General features: G+C 46.6%; 1 protein-coding gene across 1 annotated transcript in view; it reads left to right on the plus strand.

Moving 5' to 3' along the window:
- patj (PATJ crumbs cell polarity complex component) overlaps positions 1 to 24498 on the plus strand; it is a 115216-nt gene that overhangs the window by 52887 nt on the left and 37831 nt on the right. Inside the window, exons 26-34 of the mRNA XM_042006703.1 lie at positions 5065 to 5242; positions 6243 to 6353; positions 6690 to 6749; positions 11264 to 11363; positions 21556 to 21752; positions 21932 to 22023; positions 22218 to 22296; positions 22802 to 22894; positions 24178 to 24273. Of these exons, the coding sequence (XP_041862637.1) occupies positions 5065 to 5242; positions 6243 to 6353; positions 6690 to 6749; positions 11264 to 11363; positions 21556 to 21752; positions 21932 to 22023; positions 22218 to 22296; positions 22802 to 22894; positions 24178 to 24273 (1006 nt within the window). The remainder of the gene's footprint in view (positions 1 to 5064; positions 5243 to 6242; positions 6354 to 6689; positions 6750 to 11263; positions 11364 to 21555; positions 21753 to 21931; positions 22024 to 22217; positions 22297 to 22801; positions 22895 to 24177; positions 24274 to 24498) is intronic.

Here is a 24498-nt window from a genome sequence, read left to right on the forward strand (position 1 = left end):
TTTAGATACCTCCAGACATCTATTAAGTCTAATTCTTTCATAAAGTGTTTAATGATGGTCCTGCTTCTATTATGAGTTTGATCCACACCTGTGGATCGGTCCTTAGCTGGATCTAATGTACAGTTCCAGTCCCCTGCAATGATATACTCCCCAGGGAGAGCAGATAAAGTGAGGAAGAGGTCTGTGAAAAATTTTTGGTCGTCCACGTTTGGGCCATAGATATTAACCAAATTCAAATTTGCTGTTATTAATGATCCCTGAATAATTAAATATCTCCCAAATTTATCCTCAATCACATTAGATACATGAAAAGGAATTGAACTGTGAATGAGAGTCATAACTCCCCTTGCCTGTGAGTTAAATGATGCTGCATGGACGATACCCTTCCATCTTCTACGTATTTTTACATGATCTTCCTTAGCAGTATGTGTCTCTTGCAAAAATACAATTTGTGCATCTGAATCTTTTAGCTTATTCATAACTTGCTTTATCTTTTTAATTTTCTGCAAACCTCTACAATTCCAAGACAAAAATTTAAGTTTTACCTTCTGTGACATTAAAGAAAGCATAATATGATTTACTGTAATAAGTGACTGGTCTGAGAAGGTTAACCACTGAACTACGGAACAAAACACAAAACACACTGAACGTGAAAAAAAATAATCCCATATCTCACACTAAGTGATAAATTCCCCCCAATCTATGTAGCTTCCCCTGTCCTTAAGGGACAGATCTAGGATCAATCCCACTGGCTTCTAATGTGTTAAAAAGTAAAAATAAATATATAATAAACTCGCTCCTTGTAAAATATAAAGCACCTGTTCTTGTAAATTGTGTACAGGCGTAAAAGACAATATTATTAAAATATAATAATATTAAAGCAGGGAAAACGTGAAAAGCAGAAAGAAAACCTAGCCTGTGCTCACTCCAAGCATCACCAAAAAAAAAGAAAAAAAAAAAAAAAACATTAGGTTTTACAAACCACCATTAATATTCAGATAAGTGTCACCTTGTATACCAAAAAAGGTATCTATGTAAATTAAAGGCCAGTATTTAAAAACTTAAATTGTCAAAAAGTGCAGAATTCCATCATCAAGCCCTGATTGTAAAAAAAATACTATATTCACAACTTACTGCAAGTCAGCCTCATTGACCACTGTAACATTACCTTCTTGGATCTTGTTTATAAACTGCTGCACTTCAGATGGCTTATCAAATGTGTACGTTTGTTCATTATGTGTTACCAGTAGTTTAGCAGGCGGTCTTATCCCGTGTCTCAGGCCCAAGGTTCGCAGCTGCTGACGTACCGAGTCGAACTGCCTCCTCTGTTTGTGAACTTCTGTGGCCAAGTCATTGTAAAGTCTCACGCGTATATTCTTGTACAAAATGACATCCTTCTTTCTTGCAGCGTTCATCACGGCCACTTTCTGTCTATAGTTTTGGAACTTCATTATTAGTGCTCTTGGTGGCTCCTCCGCGCTCCTTTTAGGCCCAATACGATGCGCTCGTTCCAGTACTATCGGCGTCCTCAATGGGGCCAAGTCCAATACGTCTGGCAGCCAGCTTTCCAAAAACGAACACGGGTCCATGCTCTCCGCTCCCTCGGGCAGGTTCACCAGGCGCACGTTGTTTAAGCGGGATCTTGTTTCCATGTCAATAACCTTGTTCTCCAGGGCTTTATTCCTTTTCTCCAACTTCTCAACCATGTCCGCAAGTGTAGCGTAATCATCCTCCACTGTAGAAATACGTGTCTCCGCTTGTGCAATTCTTTCGGTGCAGTTACTTATCTCAGTCTTCGTTTCATCTACCGCTTTTAAAATCTCATCACATCTGCCCGTAAACTCGCCTTTTAGCTCGCCTTTTAAATCGTGAATCGCTGTTATGATTTCTTTCTTAACAAGGCTGAGTTCGCTCTCTTGCTCTGGAGAATACGCCGAAGGGGAAACAGCATCTTCCAGGCTAGTGTTAGCCTCTTCTGCAGGATTAGCCTCTTTGCTAACTTTTTGCTCTTGATGTTTCCCAAAGTCCGGTGGCAGCTTTGACTGTGTCGTTAATTTCCCTTTCTCCCTGCTCGTCTTTACGTTTGGCATTGTCTCTTCACTGGGACACTTCGCCTGTGCTAATTAAATCTCAAGTCTGCAAGTTGCAACAGGATTTTAAAATGAAAATATATCGGAGCAGGTTACGCGTGACTGTCTAGAGTGCGGCCATTACCGGAAGTGATTGTTGAGTTTTTATTATACAAAGCTTACTCTGATTAGTTTGAATTTTACACCTGACAAATATCCTAATTTGGAAAAAGCAAACAAAAAAGTAAACCGAAATTAAAACAAATGAAAACTAAACTAATACTAATAAAAACTAAACAAACTAATAAAAACTAAACTGAAACCAATGATAACAAAACTCATAAAAACTAAACTAAAACTAATTAAAACTAAACTAAAACTAATAAAAACTAAACAAACTCATAAAAACTAAACTGAAACCAATGATAACAAAACTCATAAAAACTAAACTAAAACTAATTAAAACTAAACTAAAACTAATTAAAACTAAACTGAATCTAATAAAAACTAAACTAAAATCTCACAGTTTCTCTGTTAACATTGACAGCTCTTCTATTCTCCCCTCCCCTCAGGTAAAGAGTCTCGGCGTCATTTTCGATAGCACCCTTTCATTTCATTCACACATTAATAGTATCACCCGGTCTGCCTACTTCCACCTCCGAAATATCAACCGCTTGCGTTCATCTCTCACTCCACATGCTGCAGCTATCCTAGTCCACAGTCTGGTCACCTCAAGAATCGATTATTGCAATTCACTTCTTTTTGGTCTCCCCGATAAATCACTTCATAAACTACAGCTTCTTCAGAACTCTGCTGCCCGGATTATCACTTGCACACCTTCTTTTCAACACATCACACCGGTTCTCAAACAACTTCACTGGCTCCCAATAAAATTCAGAATCAACTACAAGATCCTGCTTTTCACCTTCAAATGTCTCCATAATCTGGCCCCTCCATATCTGTCTGACCTACTCCATATAGCTACTCCCTCCCGCACTGTCAGATCATCTTCCTCCATTCACCTTTCTGTGCCCCGTGCCCGTCTCACCACCATGGGGAGCAGAGCCTTCAGTCGCTCTGCTCCCCAGCTCTGGAACACACTCCCACCTGAACTCCGGAACATCGACTCACTTCCATCATTCAAATCACAACTTAAAACTCATCTGTTTAAACTGGCCTTTTCATCTTAATGTTTTTAACTGTCTGCTGCATGATGTTTGTTTTGATGTTTTGTCTTATGTTTTAACTGATTTTAATTGTCTTTTGTGAGGTGACCTTGGGTCTTGAAAGGCGCCTTGAAATAAAATTTATTATTATTATTATTATCAAAACTAATAAAAACTAAACTGAAACTAATAAAAACTAAACTAAAACTAATAAAAACTAAACTAATTAAAACTAAACTAAAACTAATAAAAACTAAACTAATTAAAACTAAACTAAAACTAATAAAAACTAAACTAATTAAAACTGAACTAAAACTAATAAAAACTAAAGTAATAAAAACTAAAGTAAAACTAATAATAAACTAAAGTAAAACTAATAAAAACTAAACTAAAACTAATAAAAACTAAAGTAAAACTAATAAAAACTAAACTAATTAAAACTAAACTAAAACTAATAAAAACTAAACTAATTAAAACTGAACTAAAACTAATAAAAACTAAAGTAATAAAAACTAAAGTAAAACTAATAATAAACTAAAGTAAAACTAATAAAAACTAAACTAAAACTAATAAAAACTAAAGTAAAACTAATAAAAACTAAACTAAAACTAATAAAAACTAAACTAATAAAAACTAAACTAAAACTAATAAAAACTAAAGTAATAAAAACTAAACTAAAACTAATAAAAACTAAAGTAAAACTAATAAAAACCAAACTAAAACTAATAAAAACTAAACTAATAAAAACTAAACTGAAACTAATAAAAACTAAAATAAAACTAATAAAAACTAAAGTAAAACTAATAAAAACTAAAGTAAAACTAATAAAAACTAAAATAAAACTAATAAAAACTAAAGTAAAACTAATAAAAACTAAACTGAAACTAATAAAAACTAAAGTAAAACTAATAAAAACTAAACTAAAACTAATAAAAACTAAACTAATAAAAACTAAACTGAAACTAATAAAAACTAAAGTAAAACTAATAAAAACTAAACTAAAACTAATAAAAACTAAACCAAAACTAATAAAAACTAAACTAAAACTAATAAAAACTAAACTAATAAAAACTAAACTGAAACTAATAAAAACTAAACTAAAACTAATTAAAACTAAACTAAAACTAATTAAAACTAATAAAAACTAAACTAAAACTAATAAAAACTAAACTAATAAAAACTAAACTGAAACTAATAAAAACTAAAGTAAAACTAATAAAAACTAAACTAAAACTAATTAAAACTAAAGTAAAACTAATAAAAACTAAACTAAAACTAATTAAAACTAAAGTAAAACTAATAAAAACTAAACTAAAACTAATTAAAACTAAAGTAAAACTAATAAAAACTAAACTAAAACTAATTAAAACTAAAGTAAAACTAATAAAAACTAAACTAAAACTAATTAAAACTAAAGTAAAACTAATAAAAACTAAACTAAAACTAATTAAAACTAAAGTAAGCATTTTCATAAAACGAAAAATAACAAACTAGAAAATTTGCCCTAAAAACTAAAACTAACTGAATTTGAAAACAAAAAGTCAGAACAAAGTAAAAACTAAAACTAATGAAAAATCTAAAACTTTTATAACCTTGGTCTGGTTTGGTCCCGTCTAATCCAGTCTAATAAGGGATATTCCAGTTCAGTTCGGTCTGGTCCAATCCTGCAAGGCTTCTCTGAACAATTCTTATTCTGGTAGGGGTTCTGGACAGTCGGGGTTCTGGACAGTAGGGGTTCTCGTAGGAGTTCTGGACAGTTGGGGTTCTAGACAGTTGGGATTCTGGTAGGGGTTCTGGACCAACCTGATGGATGAGAGTGTCTCTTGCAGGGTGGAGGTCTGGCCTGAGGAGGGTCAGTCTCTGGGTTTGAGCATCGTTGGAGGTCAGCACGTCATCAAACGTCTGAAGAACGGAGAGGAACTGAAGGGGATCTTCATCAAACAGGTTCTGTCCAACAGTCCTGCAGCCAAAACAAAGCGCCTGAAGACCGGAGACAAGATCCTGGAGGTAGGACTGTGGTCCTGGTTCAGACCCCGCAGCATAATCATCCCTTCCAGGCAGCGTCTGTCAACAAAGACAGAATTATTTCATGCGACGAGACGGGGGCGGGTTTCCGTTGGAGAGAGAGATTGGATGAACATGTTAGTGGGGGGACTCCGTGTTAGTGGGGGGGGGGTGTGTTAGTTAGTGGGGGGCGTGTTAGTTAGTGCGGGGGCTCCATGTTTGTGTGTGGGGGGGGGGGGGGGTCGTTAGTTAGTGCGGGGCAAGTGGGGGGGGGGGGGGGGGGGGTCCGTGTTTTTTTTTTGGGGCGGGAGGCGCTCCTCTGCAGCCTGGATCCTCATCCCGCCTTGTACAGAATACTTCCACATGATCCAGAATGACCACCGGAGGCTGGAATGTCTAGAAATGATCTGATGGCTTCTGTTCTTTTCAGATTAAATATTCAAACTAGCTTTAATGAAAATTCACGTAGAAAATTTCATGCAAGTCGGGACAGAATTTAACAAAGTTAGATACACATTTTAAAACGACTAAATGTGACTGAAACTAAGAATTTTCATCCAAAGACGAAAACTAAGACTGCTTCCGCTCAGGTTCAGCTGCTCTGCCAACAGGATTATCTCGTAAGGAATTCTGGAATTACACAATCTGGACCATAATTCATTCATATTGTTATAACAATTATATTGGATACATCATAATCGACAGTATTTTAGATAAATTCCTGCTGTGGAATCTGTGCTGTGGAATCCTGGAGGGACTGATTATCGTTTATTTGTTGATTTATTAAATTAAAATCTCTTTTGTGTAAAATGAGAAATGATAAATCAGCCATTCAATTTCTGGTTGTGGAGGCAGGATCTCCTGAACCTTCATACAGAGGCTCCTTCGTGTAGTTGCAGCTGGTGCGGAGGGATGGATTCATACGACACCTCCACCTTAATGCTGCCTGCTGTGTGTGTGTGTGTGTGTGTGTGTGTGCGTGTGTGTGTGTGTGTGTGTTCAGGTGTCGGGTGTTGACCTGCGAGCTGCCAGTCACGGGGAGGCTGTTGGCGCCATCAAGTCGGCACCGAGCCCAGTCGTCTTCATCGTCCAGAGCCTGTCAGCAACACCCCGGGTACCAACACACTCACCACCACGGCCACCTGCCTGTTCTGACCCGAACGGGTCTGCCTGCCGGTTCTGACCTGAACAGAACCGTGTTTTAGAACCTGATAGGTCAATCAGGAGAACCTGAAACTTGGTCTCTGAGCCAGATCAGAACTAATTTATTTAACATTAATTTGGACGTTTTATCATCTAAGAAACATTTCTGAAACCAGATCTGGTTCGGATTTAAACCAGGTCTGGGCTCCGGGCCTGCAGTGCATTTTGGTCAGTCGGGGGTCAGTCGGGGGTCTGTCGGTGGTCTGTGGATGGACCTGTTCCAACCAGTTTTCTTTTTGTGTTCCAGCCCGTTTCTCTGACGGCTTCCAGCTACAGCAAACACAAAGTGAAGAGGACCGAGTCTCCGGTGAGAACCAGATTCTGTTGGATTCTGACTAGTATTGGTGGTGTTACCGAGGAGCTTTACGGATGCCGAGGGTCTGCCGCTTCCTCCGCTGCAGCAACATGACAGCAAACATTGAGGGAAAGATGCCGTTGCGGTTTTTCTTTGAAATGACGTCTGTTACTGTCCGTCTTTACCAGCTGTGTGTAATAAATCCATTCACGCCTTCTGGGACAGAGTCCAGGGTCCGGCTTCTAAACCTGAGCGTAGCGTAGCGGCTACAGGCGGCGGCCGCAGGGAAACCAGAAAACACGACGCTCAAAACCTTCCAGATTTATAACCGAGCGCACACGTCCCACATCTGCTTCCATTTAGAAATCACAATCAACTCTAAAGGTGGTCCTCCTGGTTCCTCCTGGTTCCTCCTGACCTGGTTTTGCCTGGTTCCTCCTGGGTCCTCCTGGTTCCTCCTGGTTTCTCCTGGTTCCTCCTGGTTTCTCCTGGTTCCTCCTGTCCTGGTTCCTCCTGGTTTCTCCTGGTTCCTCCTGGTTCCTCCTGTTTCCGCCTGGTTCCACCTGGTTCCTCCTGGGTCCTCCTGTTTCCTCCTGGTTTCTCCTGGTTCCTCCTGTCCTGGTTCCTCCTGGTTTCTCCTGGTTCCTCCTGTTTCCGCCTGGTTCCACCTGGTTCCTCCTGGTTCCTCCTGTTTCCGCCTGGGTCCACCTGGTTCCTCCTGGTTCCTCCTGTTTCCGCCTGGGTCCACCTGGTTCCACCTGGTTCCTCCTGTTTCCGCCTGGTTCCACCTGGTTCCTCCTGGTTCCTCCTGTTTTCGCCTGGGCCCACCTGGGTCCTCCTGTTTCCTCCTGGTTTCTTCTGGTTCCTCCTGTCCTGGTTCCTCCTGGTTTCTCCTGGTTCCTCCTGTTTCCGCCTGGTTCCACCTGGTTCCTCCTGGTTCCTCCTGTTTCCGCCTGGGTCCACCTGGTTCCACCTGGTTCCTCCTGTTTCCGCCTGGGTCCACCTGGTTCCTCCTGGTTCCTCCTGTCCTGGTTCCTCCTGGTTTCTCCTGGGTCCTCCTGTTTCCGCCTGGTTCCACCTGGTTCCTCCTGTTTCCTCCTGTTTCCACCTGGGTCCACCTGGTTTCTCCTGGTTCCTCCTGTTTCCGCCTGGTTCCACCTGTTTCCGCCTGTTTCCGCCTGTTTCCGCCTGGTTCCACCTGGTTCCACCTGGTTCCTCCTGTTTCCGCCTGGTTCCACCTGGTTCCACCTGGTTCCACTTGGTTCCTCCTGTTTCCGCCTGTTTCCACCTGGTTCCACCTGGTTCCTCCTGTTTCCGCCTGGTTCCACCTGGTTCCTCCTGGTTCCTCCTGTCCTGGTTCCTCCTGGTTTCTCCTGGTTCCTCCTGTTTCCGCCTGGTTCCACCTGGTTCCTCCTGTTTCCGCCTGGGTCCACCTGGTTCCTGCTGGTTCCTCCTGTTTCCGCATGGGTCCACCTGGTTCCTCCAGGTTCCTCCTGTCCAGGTTCCTCCTGGTTTCTCCTGGGTCCTCCTGTTTCCGCCTGGTTCCACCTGGTTCCTCCTGTTTCCGCCTGTTTCCGCCTGTTTCCGCCTGGTTCCACCTGGTTCCGCCTGGGTCCACCTGGTTCCGCCTGGTTCCACCTGGTTCCACCTGGTTTCTCCTGGTTCCTCCTGTTTCCGCCTGGTTCCACCTGTTTCCGCCTGTTTCCGCCTGTTTCTGCCTGGTTCCACCTGGTTCCTCCTGTTTCCGCCTGGGTCCACCTGGTTCCACCTGGTTCCACCTGGTTCCACTTGGTTCCTCCTGTTTCTGCCTGGTTCCACCTGGTTCCTCCTGTTTCCGCCTGGTTCCACCTGGTTCCTCCTGGTTCCTCCTGTCCTGGTTCCTCCTGGTTTCTCCTGGTTCCTCCTGTTTCCGCCTGGTTCCACCTGGTTCCTCCTGGTTCCTCCTGTTTCCGCCTGGGTCCACCTGGTTCCTGCTGGTTCCTCCTGTTTCCGCCTGGGTCCACCTGGTTCCTCCTGGTTCCTCCTGTCCTGGTTCCTCCTGGTTTCTCCTGGGTCCTCCTGTTTCCGCCTGGTTCCACCTGGTTCCTCCTGTTTCCGCCTGTTTCCGCCTGGTTCCACCTGGTTCCACCTGGTTCCTCCTGTTTCCGCCTGGGTCCACCTGGTTCCACCTGGTTCCACCTGGTTTCTCCTGGTTCCTCCTGTTTCCGCCTGGTTCCACCTGTTTCCGCCTGTTTCCGCCTGTTTCCGCCTGGTTCCACCTGGTTCCTCCTGTTTCCGCCTGGGTCCACCTGGTTCCACCTGGTTCCACCTGGTTCCACTTGGTTCCTCCTGTTTCCGCCTGTTTCCGCCTGGTTCCACCTGGTTCCTCCTGTTTCCGCCTGGTTCCTCCTGGTTCCTCCTGTCCTGGTTCCTCCTGGTTTCTCCTGGTTCCTCCTGTTTCCACCTGGTTCCACCTGGTTCCTCCTGGTTCCTCCTGTTTCCGCCTGGGTCCACCTGGTTCCTGCTGGTTCCTCCTGTTTCCGCCTGGGTCCACCTGGTTCCTCCTGGTTCCTCCTGTCCTGGTTCCTCCTGGTTTCTCCTGGGTCCTCCTGTTTCCGCCTGGTTCCACCTGGTTCCTCCTGTTTCCGCCTGTTTCCGCCTGGTTCCACCTGGTTCCACCTGGTTCCTCCTGTTTCCGCCTGGGTCCACCTGGTTCCACCTGGTTCCACCTGGTTTCTCCTGGTTCCTCCTGTTTCCGCCTGGTTCCACCTGTTTCCGCCTGTTTCCGCCTGTTTCCGCCTGTTTCCGCCTGGTTCCGCCTGGTTCCGCCTGGTTCCTCCTGTTTCCGCCTGGGTCCACCTGGTTCCACCTGGTTCCACTTGGTTCCTCCTGTTTCCGCCTGTTTCCGCCTGGTTCCACCTGGTTCCTCCTGTTTCCGCCTGGTTCCACCTGGTTCCTCCTGGTTCCTCCTGTCCTGGTTCCTCCTGGTTTCTCCTGGTTCCTCCTGTTTCCGCCTGGTTCCACCTGGTTCCTCCTGGTTCCTCCTGTTTCCGCCTGGGTCCACCTGGTTCCTGCTGGTTCCTCCTGTTTCCGCCTGGGTCCACCTGGTTCCTCCTGGTTCCTCCTGTCCTGGTTCCTCCTGGTTTCTCCTGGGTCCTCCTGTTTCCGCCTGGTTCCACCTGGTTCCTCCTGTTTCCGCCTGTTTCCGCCTGTTTCCGCCTGGTTCCACCTGGTTCCACCTGGTTCCTCCTGTTTCCGCCTGGGTCCACCTGGTTCCACCTGGTTTCTCCTGGTTCCTCCTGTTTCCGCCTGGTTCCACCTGTTTCCACCTGTTTCCGCCTGGTTCCACCTGGTTCCACCTGGTTCCACCTGGTTCCACTTGGTTCCTCCTGTTTCCGCCTGTTTCCACCTGGTTCCACCTGGTTCCACCTGGTTCCTCCTGTTTCCGCCTGGTTCCACCTGGTTCCACCTGGTTCCACTTGGTTCCTCCTGTTTCCGCCTGTTTCCACCTGGTTCCACCTGGTTCCTCCTGTTTCCGCCTGTTTCCACCTGTTTCCACCTGTTTCCGCCTGGTTCCACCTGGTTCCACCTGGTTCCTCCTGTTTCCGCCTGGTTCCACCTGGTTCCACCTGGTTCCACCTGGTTCCTCCTGTTTCCGCCTGGTTCCACCTGGTTCCTCCTGTTTCCGCCTGGGTCCACCTGGTTCCTCCTGGTTCCTCCTGGAACAGCACAGGGCAGTCTGAACAGCTACAGGTGGAAACACCTGACTGTCTGACTGACAGCACGTTTCCATGGCGACCATGTTATGTAATAGTTATGATTATAATGTGTGGAACCTGCTGGGGGAGAAATGTTTGCTGTTTGCCATAAAACTGGACGGTTGAAGAGGCTTGCTTGTCAAGTTTAAGCTTAATCTGGTTCCAGTTAAAAAATAACCAAAAACACTTAAAGAACACCTTCATGTTCAGATGTGGTTTGTGTCCCGACTCGGCTCCATGTTGGCTTCTGCTTCCTGGTTGTCCAGCGGGGGACTGCAGGGTCTAGCAGAGTCCAGTGGGGGACTGCAGGGTCTAGCAGAGTCCAGCAGGGGGCAGCAGAGGTTCAGCTCTGAGCTTCAGGAAGCCGTTTGAAGAGATGCTGTATTTAGGTTGTTCTGGAGCTTTATTTTATTTTTATTGAGGCTGTTTATTCAGTCGATCCCGTTTTCAGGAGAGAACGGTTTCATGTGAATTTACAATAAAAATAAGCGCAATAAAAATAAGCGCAATAACATCAGCGGTGGAGACGGTGCTTTCAGGGACCGCGTGGATTAAAAGGTTTCACTGGGGAAAACTGGGAACGCAGAAATGTTTTGAACACAAACATTTAAAAGTGTCCAGATGTTTGTCTGGAAAAGTCTGGAATTTTAAAAGGGAATATATGAGCCCTTAAAGTCAAACAGATCCAAGTCCTGGTTTTCAGGGTTGGTCTCACAGAGGAGACCACGTAGGGACAGACTTGGCTGTCTTTCAGCTGCTGATTCTGACGTTTATTTTTGTTTGTTTTAGAAACCAGACATGGCTCTGCCTCCAATCAGACAGCCTCCCCCCTACAGACCTCCCATCCAATCAGATCAGGAGCTGACATCAGACCTGGAACAGGCCAAAGGTGAGAACACACCTGTACGTGTATACGGTTCAGTCTGGGCCGCTCTGGGCCCGGCATTGGTCCTGATCAGGGTTCGCTTCAGACTCAGGATCAGAACCAGGTTCTGGGTCAGAAAATGACCCAGAAATACAGAGTCTTGTGTTTGATGGGACAACCCAGTTCAGCTTAAAGGCACTGCGGCAGCAGGTAGATGGGGCTGTGAAAAAACTGTCAAAAACTGGACACATGGAGGACAAACGAAGAGTCAGGACTAAAAGCCGTCGACAGCAGATAAACAGGATTTAAAATCCAGCAAAGACCTGAACCAGGACCTGAGAGATGCATCTGGACCATTTCCTGCCTCATCACGGACCAAAGGTCAGATCCCAGTAAAACCTGGACGGAGGGGTTTCACCTGGTAAGAGGACTCAGAGTAAATAATCAGGTCACAGCAGCTGGAAGACGGCGTCTGTTTGTCCAACATGTCACTAAACTCAGCACCACTTCCAGGAGGGGGCGTGGCCTATTCTAACACGCCACTCCTCCAGCTCTGAATAATCTGACCTCACATGACCTCAGATTCACGCCTGTAATCATGAAATGCTTTGAGAGACTGGTTGCAAAACATATCAAGGACCAACTACCTCCCACACTTGACCCTCACCAGTTTGCATACCGTGCAAACAGATCAACAGAGGACGCCATCACCACAGTTCTCCACACAGCTCTGAGCCACCTAGAGCACAGGGGGAACTATGTGAGGATGCTCTTCACAGATTATAGCTCAGCCTTCAATACAATTATCCCGGACATTCTGGCTGGAAAACTCTCCCATCTCGGGCTGTCCTCACACATCTGCAGATGGATCAGAGACTTCCTCACAGACCGCCCACAATCTGTCAAACTTGGCCCCCATCTCTCCCCCACCATAACCCTCAGCACTGGATCCCCACAAGGTTGTGTACTGAGCCCTCTCTTGTACTGACTGTACACACACAACTGCACACCAGCTCATCTCTCCAACTCCATCATCAAATTTGCTGATGATACCACCGTGATGGGGCTCATCTCAGGAGGAGATGAGTCAGCCTACAGAGATGAGGTGGTGAAACTGGAAGCATGGTGTTTGGTAAACAACCTTACACTGAACATCACAAAAACAAAAGAACTCATCATGGACTTCCGCAAGAACAGAGCAGACCTGACCCCCCTCCTCATTAATGGAGAGTGTGTGGAAAGAGTCCACTCATTCAAACTTCTGGGCGTCCACATCTCAGATAATCTCTCCTGGACTGTAAACACTACAGCAGTGGTGAAGAAGGCCCAGCGGCGACTCCACTTCCTGAGAGTACTCAGGAGAAACAACCTGGATGAGAAGCTGCTAGTGTCCTTCTACCGAGCCACCGTAGAGAGCATCCTGGCGTACTGCATCACAGCGTGGTACGCTGGGTGCACAGCAGCAGACAGGAGAGCACTGCAGAGAGTGATTAACACGGCCCAAAAGATCACCGAGTGCCCCCTCCCCCCTCTGGACCAAATAGCCAGCTCTCGGTACCACAGCAGAGCCTCAAAAATCGTCAAGGACCCGTTCCACCCTAACTACCACTTGTTCAACCTGCTGCCCTCTGGTAGGCGCTACAGAGCCCACAAAGCCCGTACAAACAGACTCGGGGACAGTTTTTTTCCCCAGAGCCATCAGTGCCCTGAACTCCCATGAACAAACCACACAATAAGGAGAACACACTCAACAAGACGAGTCATCACACACATGTGCAATAGACTGCAACAAGTATCACACCACTGTGAAACTCGAACCGCATTGTGCAATATAAGTACTCTAAGTGCAATACATTCAATTGTAAATATATGTATATATCTGCTTTTTAGTACTTACCATATTTATATTTACTTTAAGTATTTTATTTCTATTTATTTCCTCCCTTGCCTTCATTTTTAACATTTTTGAATATTCTTTTTATTTGATGCAAACACCATAAAGAGTAGCACCCCCTAATCTCATTGTTTGCTCTGGTTTACAATGACAATAAAGGCTTTCTGATTCAGATTATCTGGAGACCTAGGAGGACGGCAGCTTCTGGTCTAGATTATCCTGGGATCTGTTCCTGAGTTTAACCTCGTGGCTTTTTCTGGGTTGGCTCGATTACGTCAGATTATAATTTACGCCAGATGATGCAGATTCTCCTCAGATTATATCAGATTATGAGTGTGTGTGTTAATGTGTGTGTTTTTGTCTTTTCAGGCCCGTTTTGAGTCCGTCCGCCTCGTCTGCTGCAGCTCAAACTCAACCACGTCTTTTCTCCTCGTGTTTCTCTGTGGGCTTCCTGGCTGGTCTGGGTGTGTTTGGTTTGCTTTTGGGCGTCTGCAGCAGGCGGGCGGGCGGGGCTACGAAGACGTTTTTCTGGCTGCAGGTTCAGGCTGTAAATGGAGACCTGGTTTGGTTCTGGTTTTAATGGGATGTGGTGCTTTGGATCTGTTTTAATGAGGTGATCGTTGATCTGTTGAGGTGTTAAAATCAGTTGAAAAACTTTCTTCATCGCTGATTTTTTATTCAAATCATTTGACATGATGCTGAAATCCTGAAAACGGTTTAAAACTGATTTAATCTGGATCTGGTCTAAAGGAAGTCTAACTGAAAATGTCTGATTTGCAGCTAATGCAGGGCTGAATTTTATTTGCTTGCTTGTTCAAATAAAATGTTTTAAAATAAAGTTTCCATCATTTATATTTTATGAAGCTCTGTCGTCTTTCAGGTCTCGGGTCATAAATCTGTTAGTTCAGATCCTCCAGGCTCAGAGGGTCGTGCTGGCGGATCAGACTGGGTCCGTCCTCGCAGCAGCAGCGAGCTATGATATAATCAATAAATATGCAAGGACAGTTATTAGTGTTAAATAGAACGATCAATAGAAAACAACCACCAGGAAGAATCCTTCAGGAACCAATAAGTAAAGTTTGGTATCAGTCTTTAGGGTCGGTCCAGCAGTCTGGGAAGGTTTCAGGTCCAGACTGCCTGCAGTCCTTCGTCCTACAGGAAGACGTGGAGAATATTCAGGACAGCTGATAATCTTCCAGGATGGACGTCCCTGCAGGTTCAGAACCAAACGTAGATCCAGGTCCCAGAGATGGAGATCCAGTTACCAGTATGGCTTGTTGGGAAGGTTGCAGGAGGAAAGAAGAACATGGCAGCAGGGCTGAGGTTGGAAAAGCTGCATCTGGACAAACCACCACTTCTGGAACCAGGTCCTCTGGACAGACCAGACCAAAGTGGACAAGTTTGATCCTTAAACGCCTCATAGCAGCTGTCAGCACGGTGGTGGAGGTATGATGGTCTGGACACCTGCAGTCATTGATGGACCATGAACTCCTCTGGAGTCCATCAGTCCGACAGCTGAAGCTGGACTGGAACGGTCTACACCAGGACCAGGATCCCAGACAGCAGGACAGCCGGAAACTCTTCGTCACGTTCATCCTCATCTTCACTTTAATCATCATCCACATCTACACCCTCATCCTCCTCATCATCACCCTCATCTTATCTTCATCATCTTCATCCTCATCATCTTCATCCTCATCATCACCCTCATCTCATCTTCATCCCCATCATCACCCTCATCTTCATCCTCAGCCCACATGGATGGTTTTGTGTGTAAGACAGGTGAGACCAGAACCAGCAGATGATCCGGTCCAAACAGCAGAACTCTGGTCTGATCTGGGTTCGTGGGGTCCTGGTTCCAGACTCACGGCATTGGTTCGGCTGATGAAGAGAAAATGTCAAATCTTTGTTTCAAAAATTCATATTTGGATGGAAAAACCAGATTTAACAGATTTAACTGGAATTAATTAGATTTTACTGATTTAACCAAATTCAGCAGGTTTTAACTGGGAATATCTTGATTTTTCCAGATTGAACTGGATTTATTTGGACTGAGCTGGAAATGAATGAAATCCTGGCTTTCCTCACATGGATACGCCACTTTTTTTCCTGATAAAAAGTAAACATTGTTTATTTGAACTTGAATGAATTTATTGAACATCCAACTGAAAAGAAGGAAGTCTGGACGGTGTCGGGAAGGGTCTGGAAGGTGTCGGGAAGAGTCTGGACGGTGCCGGGAAGAGTCTGGACGGTGCCGGGAAGAGTCTGGACGGTGTCGGGAAGGGTCTGGAAAGTGTCGGGAAGGGTCTGGACGGTGTCGGGAAGGGTCTGGACGGTGTCGGGAAGGGTCTGGAAGGTGTCGGGAAGGGTCTGGACGGTGTCGGGAAGAGTCTGGACGGTGCCGGGAAGGGTCTGGAAGGTGTCGGGAAGGGTCTGGACGGTGTCGGGAAGGGTCTGGACGGTGCCGGAAAGAGTCTGGACGGTGTCGGGAAGGGTCTGGACGGTGTCGGGAAGGGTTTGGAAGGTGCCGGGAAGAGTCTGGAAGGTGTCGGGAAGGGTCTGGAAGGTGTCGGAAAGAGTCTGGACGGTGGACGGTATCGGGAAGGGTCTGGACGGTGTTGGGAAGGGTCTGGACGGTGGACGGTGTCGGGAAAAGTCTGGACGTTATCGGGAAGGGTCTGGACGGTGTCGGGAAGAGTCTGGATGGTGTCGGGAAGACAACCTGGTGTGTTTGAACTGTTAATAAGTTCAGGAAAGATGGAGAAACTGGGTCCCAGCAGCTTATCTACAGGATGAAAACTGGACTGTTTCTGATACACGTTGGGCTTCATGGCGAAGACCAACGAAGGAAGAAGGATCACCAGGAGGATGGAAGATGGATTCGTGGCTGGACGGGTTGCTGATTATAATGTTTCATCACGGTGGGACAGAAACTGGAGCTAGCAGCCAGAACCAGAAACCAGGTCTTACTGTCGCTGTTTGTGGGGAAAAGTTTGGTTCCAGCTCTAAAAGTCTGCTGGTGGATAACCCTAACCCCCCCTACGACTCCACCTTTGTTTGACACGAACCATGAAGGTCCTGCTGGTTTCCATGGAGATGAAGGAGGTTCATAGTGAAGGATTCTCTTCCTATCAGAGACTATCTTGGATTTCTTTCTGGATCCTCGTGGCGGTTCTAAAGTGATTGTGGGGCTATTCCTGGATCCTCCCGACTCTGACTACTGATAGAGGCAACCATCATCATCATCATCATCATCGGCCGATGGCTTCCTGAGATGTTTACCTGAGTAACTCCTCTTTTACACACTTGGAAGCCTGCTCAGCTTCATGTTTACCTTCTTCTGCAGCACCGTTCCTCAGATGTTCCTCGTCCTGGATGAGCTGCTGGTGTTTGACTTAATGTGGTTTTCATTTAAGGGGAGAGAACGTTTGCGTTTTCCACTTCGTTCCAGGTGAATTTACTCTGACACAGTTCACACATCTTCATTCTGAATAGAATCTTGTGCCTCGGCTTTCTGCAGAGACCAGGATTACACATAGTCATGTGGTGATGGAGATGAATTTCACTTTTCTGGTGTCATTTCAGACAGGAAGTAGAAACAAGGAGAGATTAAAAAGGAAAGGTTTTCTGGTTTTTAACATCCTGGAAACGTCTGCTTATCTGGTCTCCTAATCCTTGTTTCTAATGTTGGGAACGGAGTTACTTCTGGAGTCCATGTGTCCTGTAGAGGTGTACGTCCTTCACATCCGTGGCGCCTGGAAATGGTTCCTGAGAGTCTGCTCGGTGTTTCAGGGTTTTTTTTCTCAACATTTCCAGTTTTCAGCCAGAAAGTCCTGAGCTCAGATCCAGGTACGCTCATCTGTACACACTTATCCCGGAAAACTGCAGCTGTTGAAATCTGCTGGGAATTGTCCGGAAAATGATTTTATTTCCTCATCAGGAGGGAGACGAGCTTCCTCCTGGAAGGCAGCTGATAAGTGGAGTGAATCATTTCCATGATGAGAGGAGGAGGTTTCTGGTGTTTGACGGGAGGGGGGTCAGCCGAGAGCGTGGAAGAAGAGGGGGAGGGAGGGGGAGTAATCCAGGCTGGAGCTGCTGTCTGCCTCAGAATCACAGCAGCTGCTGGAACACTCGGATCTCGTTGGGAAGAATCGGAGCGTTGCGTTTATCCTGGAGACCATTCCCACTTCCTGCCTGTCACACTCAGGAACGCAGGGATTTATGTTGGAGAGTGAAGCCCGGACGATGGATGATGCTGCCGCCGGGTTAGTGCTGCGCTCAGCGTGTCGGTGTGTGTGCTGCAGAGACGGTGCAGTGTGCGAGGTCACCTTTATTCTGCATGACAGTAAACGCACCATCAGGAAGACGAGCAGCAGCAGCTGTGATGTGTTCAGGTGTCGGGGTACAGTCGGAGGACAAGTGCAGCATGAGACGGCAGGCTGTCCGATGAAGCCACATCCCTCTGTTTCCCTCCATCACTCATTCATCTCGACCCGTTTCCTGCTTCTGTTCCTTCTGAAAGTCGTCCTCTCTGTGGATGCAGTTCAGCCGTTGTTGAAGGAACTTTTTGTCTGAGTTGGTTCTTGGATAAAAACGTTCCTTCAACAGCTGATGACAGCGTTCCATCAATCATCAGGCGGCTGTTGATGGAGCATTCTTTGGACACCAGTACGGTTTCTTTCCAGCATCACATGACCATAGAGGCTGCATACCATTTAGTTTTTTCCAGCTTTGTGGTTCTGTTGGGTCCATGCTGTGTCTTTACCGTTGTTGGAATCGATCCGCCGGGCCTCACCGGACTTTATGTGCTGCAGTTTGTCTCTGGGAATGTTGTAAAGCCGCAGCCTGGTGGCTGGATCAGTTGTGGGGGGTGTCAAGGGTCTGATTCCATGTTTCACAGCGTCGACGCAGAAACATTCCACATGTCCTGAACACATCCAGAGTCTCTGCTGCCTCATTATGTTGCTGCTAATTGGCACAGTTCAGCAGTGTTGGTAGCAGATGAATTACACATGCATGTTTGTATATGTGTGTGTGCATGTTACTTGACCTCTTTCTCAGGACAATCAGCTGACTGGGATGTAAACAGTTTCAAGAAAACAGAGGACTGATGTGGGTTGGTGTGATGAAACATCTGTGTGAACATGTGTTTGTTTTTGTAGTTACAGGGCACGGTGGCTGAACGCCACCTTATGGGGACGTCCTGTGAAGTGGGGACAGTAAGTGGCTACCTGCCAGACCTGGTTTTAGGGTCTATGTCAGAACGAAGGTTAAGGTCAGCGGTGTGGTTAATCAGTGGTTTTAACCTAAAATTCTGATCTTACTGCAGCTTTTCTATAAAAAGATGCAACAAACATTATGGTGGTTTTTAGTTTGTTTTTCTTGCAAAGTCACCAGAAATTTATTAAAACATTATTTTTCAGATTATAATAATGTGTTTGAATTAGGGTCATCAAATTATCAAAATTTTTATCAGATTAATCAAAGCCCACAAATGAACTAATCAGTATTAAGCACCATTCACGACTATGCCTGAAATCTTTTTTCTTTGCATTTTTACATTAAATGATCACTTTAGTTGTAATAATCAGTCCAATATTACATAAAATCAAGACCTTAAAAATATATATATTCCTTTTCTCCTCCTTTTTCTGGGGATCTCCGCTGATTTTTATCTCTCCCCACATCCAGGCGTCTGAATGATCAGACCTGAGTGTCCAACATCTGCACAGCAGCAATGATCTAGAGAAGACGTCTCCGTGCTTCCTTTTGCTGTTTAACTCTCACCAGATAGCTGAACCTGGTCTAACTTCATAGATGTGTGCACGGCTGTCTGATGGTAGATTTTACAGCTGTGTCTCTAGCAAACCTCGTTAATACTGACAAGTTATAGGAAAAAAGGCAAACAACATCTAACTGAAAAGGCTGCCGTTATCAACATGTTTTATTCTTCAGCTTCCCGTGACGGTGACATGAGACTGAGAGATGTAGCTTACTTTAGCTAGCGTGTCCAAAACAAGACTTTTGGTAAATACGTGCCAGTGTGAACCGTGAACCGCTGGTTTCCTCCTTCTCAGCTGAACAGTAGACAAATGAAACAGGAGAGAGCGCTAGCAGCAGAAAGCCGATCAGCTGATCGCTGTCATGATTCACAACAGGAGAGGGAGGGGGGAGTTGCCACGATGCGACGTGCAGCTGCAGACGACCAGAACAGTAACGTTTTAAATCAAACATTTTTGCTTTTTTAAAGGCAGGAAAATTGCAGGGAGCAGGAAAAGTGTGGGTGTTAAAGCATGCTCATGCCCCACGTGTGATGCCTACAAATCCGTCTCGCCACATGCGTTGAATGTGTTGAAAGTTAATTTCGCCATTAGTGCGTTATTTTTGACAGCCTTAGTTTGAATTAAAATTTAGATGGTGATATTCCAGCATTCTTGATAGAAATAATCCTGTTTTTCAGCATTTTTTTTCAGCTTCATTTTTCAGCAAAATTAAACTGAAAGTGGAAGAAAAAACCTCTTCTTCTCTGGTTGTTCTAACCTCCATCGTCTCGTCTGCTTTCTCATCTCAGACCTTCTCTGGAGGTGTTTTAGAAAAATGTTAGTTTAGTCTGTTGACGGCATTCACTTGTCTTCAACCATAACGTAGTAGCTACTAAACAGATCACCTCTGTTTTAATCCGGACTCTGAACGCGTCAAATGTCCCATTTACATTTCTCTCACATGTTCATAATCAGGAACAGGGTGTGATCATGAGGAGTGGCTGAATTTGTGTTAATGGTTGGGATCAATACGTGCAACTTGCTGGAGGACTGATTAATCCTGAGCTGGGAATGTTTTGTGTGAGCAGAGTCCCTGCAAACATTAAAACCAGATTGTGTGTGTGTGTGTGTGTGTGTGTGTCAGCCTTTGTTGCATTGCAGTGATCTCCATGATCGGCTGCAGCTCTCAGCTTCAATCTGTCCTCAATGTCTTCCTGTAGGACTGTAGACACTGCATCATCATCATCTTCATCATCATCATCTGGTGCAGCAGGTCCAGCCTCAGAAGGCTGAAGTCAGACATGTTCTTCATAGAACATCAGAGGACCCTGACATGAAACTTTTCCCAGAACCCGGCTAGCTGTCGTCAGGTTGGACCCATAACTGGAAGAGTCCAGCTGGTACCGGTTCCTCCAAGAAGTCACAAGTTTTAACTCCAGTCCAGCCGATCCTCAGGAATTCTACACGACTTTGGAAACCTGTCCAATCACAGCAACTGGAAGAAACGCGGGAATTTTATTTTAGAAGCATCCTCGTCTTCCACCCGGTTCTGGTCCGTTTAGCCAGTTCTGGTCCATTTAGACGGTTCTGGTCTGTTTAGACAGTTCTGGTCTGTTCAGCCGGTTCTGGTCCGTTTAGCTGGTTCTGGTCCGTTCAGCAGACATGCTGGTGTTTCACTCTGACATGGAAACTGGACCATTCACACATTTACGTTAGAACCCTGCTTACTGAGTTCGTCCAGTTCTGGTTCTGGCCACGTCATCTTTACCTCAGAAATGTTTGACACCTGTCTCTGGATCAACCAATCAGAGCCGATGTTCTGCCTGGCCCCGCCCCTGGGAAGCTGGAATGTGAGCCGGACTGATCCTGATCAGAACCAACTGGAAAGACCTGGAAAACAGTCGGAGAGGAATCTGTGTTCACCAGTCAGGAAAAATCCAGGGAAACGGTCCAGTGATGGCAGGTTCTGATCCGGGTTGGGTTGACTTGCTGGTGCAGAACAGAACCAGAACCAGGGCCAGGTTTAGATGATCCGATAACCAGCAGATGCAGCTGAAATCTTCCTGAATCTGGTCCCTGCAGGTCTGAATGTGTGTTGAATATAACCGGACCGACCCGGAACAGATGGTGGAACATTGTTCCACAGTTTTAGATCCAGTTTGTCTCAGATTGGTGAACCTCTGTCCATCTGAGAGACTCTGCCTCTCTGAAATGCTCCTTTTATACCCAGTCATGTTCCTGACCTGCTGCCTGTTAAACTAGTTAAACCAGTTAGTTGTCCTCCAGGTGATTATGGTTTGTACCAGGTACTTTTCCAGACGTGTCAGCTCATGTTTTCATCTCATGGTGAAACGTCTGATCTGCTGCTGGGATAAAATATGAAGAGATTCGGATTAATTTATTTAAACCAGATGTTTTGGGAGTCGATCGTTCGTCTATCGGCCATGTCGGATTATTAGAAGAAAACCTGATTTCATGGCAAATAACAAAACTTCAGCTTTATTTGGGTTTATCTTCAGAGTAATCGTGAGTTGTCTCCATCCTCCTCGGTCTCCCTCAGGGCGTTGGTGTGAGCGTTATGGCGACCTGCAGGGGGCGCTGCTGTGCGTGGAGCTGGAGAAGGAGCGGCAGGGTTTGGGTCTCAGCCTGGCGGGGAACCGGGACCGTTCCCGCCTCAGCATCTTCGTGGTGGGGCTCCATCCCGGGGGGCCGGCTGCCCGCGATGGACGCATCCGGGTCGGAGATGAGCTGCTGGAGGTGAGGAAGCTTCACGCCGTGGTCACATGACTGCTCAGGAGGAAGGCGGGAAGGCTGGCTGTTCATCTGCAGTCTGGGAATAATAATCCTCATCGGAAGACAGTCCAGGAAGTTTGTCTCACAGCTGCTTCATTCTCAGTTTGGCTTGAGTAAATAAAACCCGTCTATCTGTCCGTCAGATCAACGACCAGATCCTTTATGGGCGGAGCCACCAGAACGCCTCGGCCATCATCAAGACCGCCTCCTCCAAGGTGAAGCTCATCCTGCTCAGGTAGGACTGCAAGGCATGCTGGGAAATCATCTCAGATGTTTTTATCTGAAGGACAACCCACAGAGTTTGGTTCTGACGTCTGCCCGACTTACAGTCCTGATTTGGGTCCTTTCCCAGACTGGACTCCTGAGACCAGACTTTTTGTTTGCATTGAAGCTAGAACCTGGACCGACGCCGTCTTTGTGTTTCTGTAGAAGTGAAGACGCCGTAAACCAGATGGCCGTCTCACCTGTCCCCCCTCCGCCCCCCACCCTGAACCCCGCCAGCCCAGAGGTAAGCACACACACATTTCTGCAGGACATAAAAGTACCAACATGCTGTCCACAGAAGGTCCACTCCACACAATCTGTGCTGTTTGAATTCAAACTTTATTCAGCAGAAACGGAAATACGTGACGTTCAGCTTCTCTGACCGACTTCTCCGCTCTGCAGAAACGCTCCGTAAAGTTTGTAAGTTTGTAGAATTTCCAGGAAGGCGGTTCTGGAGGATTCCCCTCCCAGGGGGTCACCTGGGAACCCGTAAGAGTGGCTAAAAACCAGGATTCCGTCTTTACAGCAAGGATGGGTTGTGGTTCCTCTTCTGGTCCTTCAGAGAACCAATAAGTTCAACAAATATTTCTCAAAGACCGAAAATTCAGAAAGTCTGGAAAAATCTGTGAAAGACACGGACAGAAACCCTGGTTCTGGTTCTGGTTCCAGAACACAGAGAAGTCGGTCAGAGAGGACAAAGTTAATTTCTGTTACATAAATCTCACCATTGTTCCTGCACAATGTCTCAGTCTGTCTCGCCAGCTGTGATTGGTGTCTGCACCCCCTCTGAAAGGCTCCGCCCACTGGACAGTCTGAGGCTCCGCCCCTCATCAGATACACTGGTCAGTAGATCACAGAGTACGTCCACACATCCACCGTACGTCCACAGGTCCACCATATGTCCACACGCCCACCGTAGTCCACTCATCCACCACATGTCCACACGTCCACCATATGTCCACAGGTCTACTGTACGTCCACTCATCAACCATTCGTCTACATGTCCACCATATGTCCACAGGTCCACCGTACGTCCACTCATCCACCAAATGTCCACCGTACGTCCACTATACGTCCACACGTCCGCTGTATGTCCACACGTCACCATATGTCCACTCCTCCACCACATGTCCACTGTACGTCCACACGTCCACCGTACGTCCACACATCCACCGTACGTCCACACATCCACCGTATGTCCACACGTCAAATGACGTCCACCATCCCTCCACACATCCACCATACGTCCACCATTCGTCCATCGTATGTCCACTCATCCACCATACGTACTCGTATGTCCACACCTCCACTGTATGTCCACACGTCCACTATTTGTCTACATGTCCACGTACGTCCACCGTATGTCCACGTACGTCCACCGTATGTCCACTCATCCACCATACATCCACTGTACGTCCACCGTACAGCCACAAGTCCACCGTACTTCCACATGTCCACCATTTGTCCACCGCATCTCCACTCATCCACGATACGTCCACTCATCCACCATACATCCACTCCTCCACCACATGTCCACTGTACGTCCACACGTCCACCGTACATCCACACGTCCACCGTACATCCACACGTCCACCGTACGTCCACACGTCCACTGTACATCCACACGTCCACCATTCGTCCACCGTATCTCCACTCATCCACCATACGTCCACTCATCCACCACATCACCACCGTACGTCCACACATCTACCATACGTCCACCGTACGTCCACCATTCGTCGACATGTCCACTGCATGTCCACAAGCCCACCGTACCTCCACTTTCCAACATTCGTCCACTCATCCACCACATGTCCACCATACGTCCACACGTCCACTGTACCTCCACTTTCCAACTTTTGTCCACATGTTCACCATACGTCCACCATACATCCACACATTCACATGTCCACCATACGTCCACTGTACGTCCACACATCCATCATACGTCCACATGTCCACCGAATGTCCACTCATCCACCACATGTCCACTGTATGTCCACTTTCCAATATTCGTCCACATGACCACTGTACGGCCACACGTGCACCATATGTCCATGTGTCCCTTGTGTTACATGTATGAGTTGATGTGTTGGTGAGAGCTGATCTGAGTTCTGGTGATCAGGATGAAACACGGAGTGACGAAGCTGAACGGAACGACAGGAACAGGAAAAACACCACCAGGACTCTGACGGAGGCGGAGAGCTTCAGAAAGGTTGAGGTGAGCACACACATGCTAAAGCATGAAACCAAGCACGTTTCCTTCGTACATCCCAATCAACGTGGAATAGAACGCACGTGTTGGCGTACCCTCACCCTGCCGGCCGCGTCCTCACCCTGCCAGCCGCGTCCTCACCCTGCTGAGCTGGAGTCACAAGAAGACACGGATAGAGCAATAGATGGCCTAGATCAGCTGATAGGCATCCTCACAAATATCGAGGCAGCA

The sequence above is a fragment of the Melanotaenia boesemani genome, chromosome 14 (assembly GCF_017639745.1).
Source record: "Melanotaenia boesemani isolate fMelBoe1 chromosome 14, fMelBoe1.pri, whole genome shotgun sequence".
NCBI lineage: Eukaryota > Metazoa > Chordata > Actinopteri > Atheriniformes > Melanotaeniidae > Melanotaenia > Melanotaenia boesemani.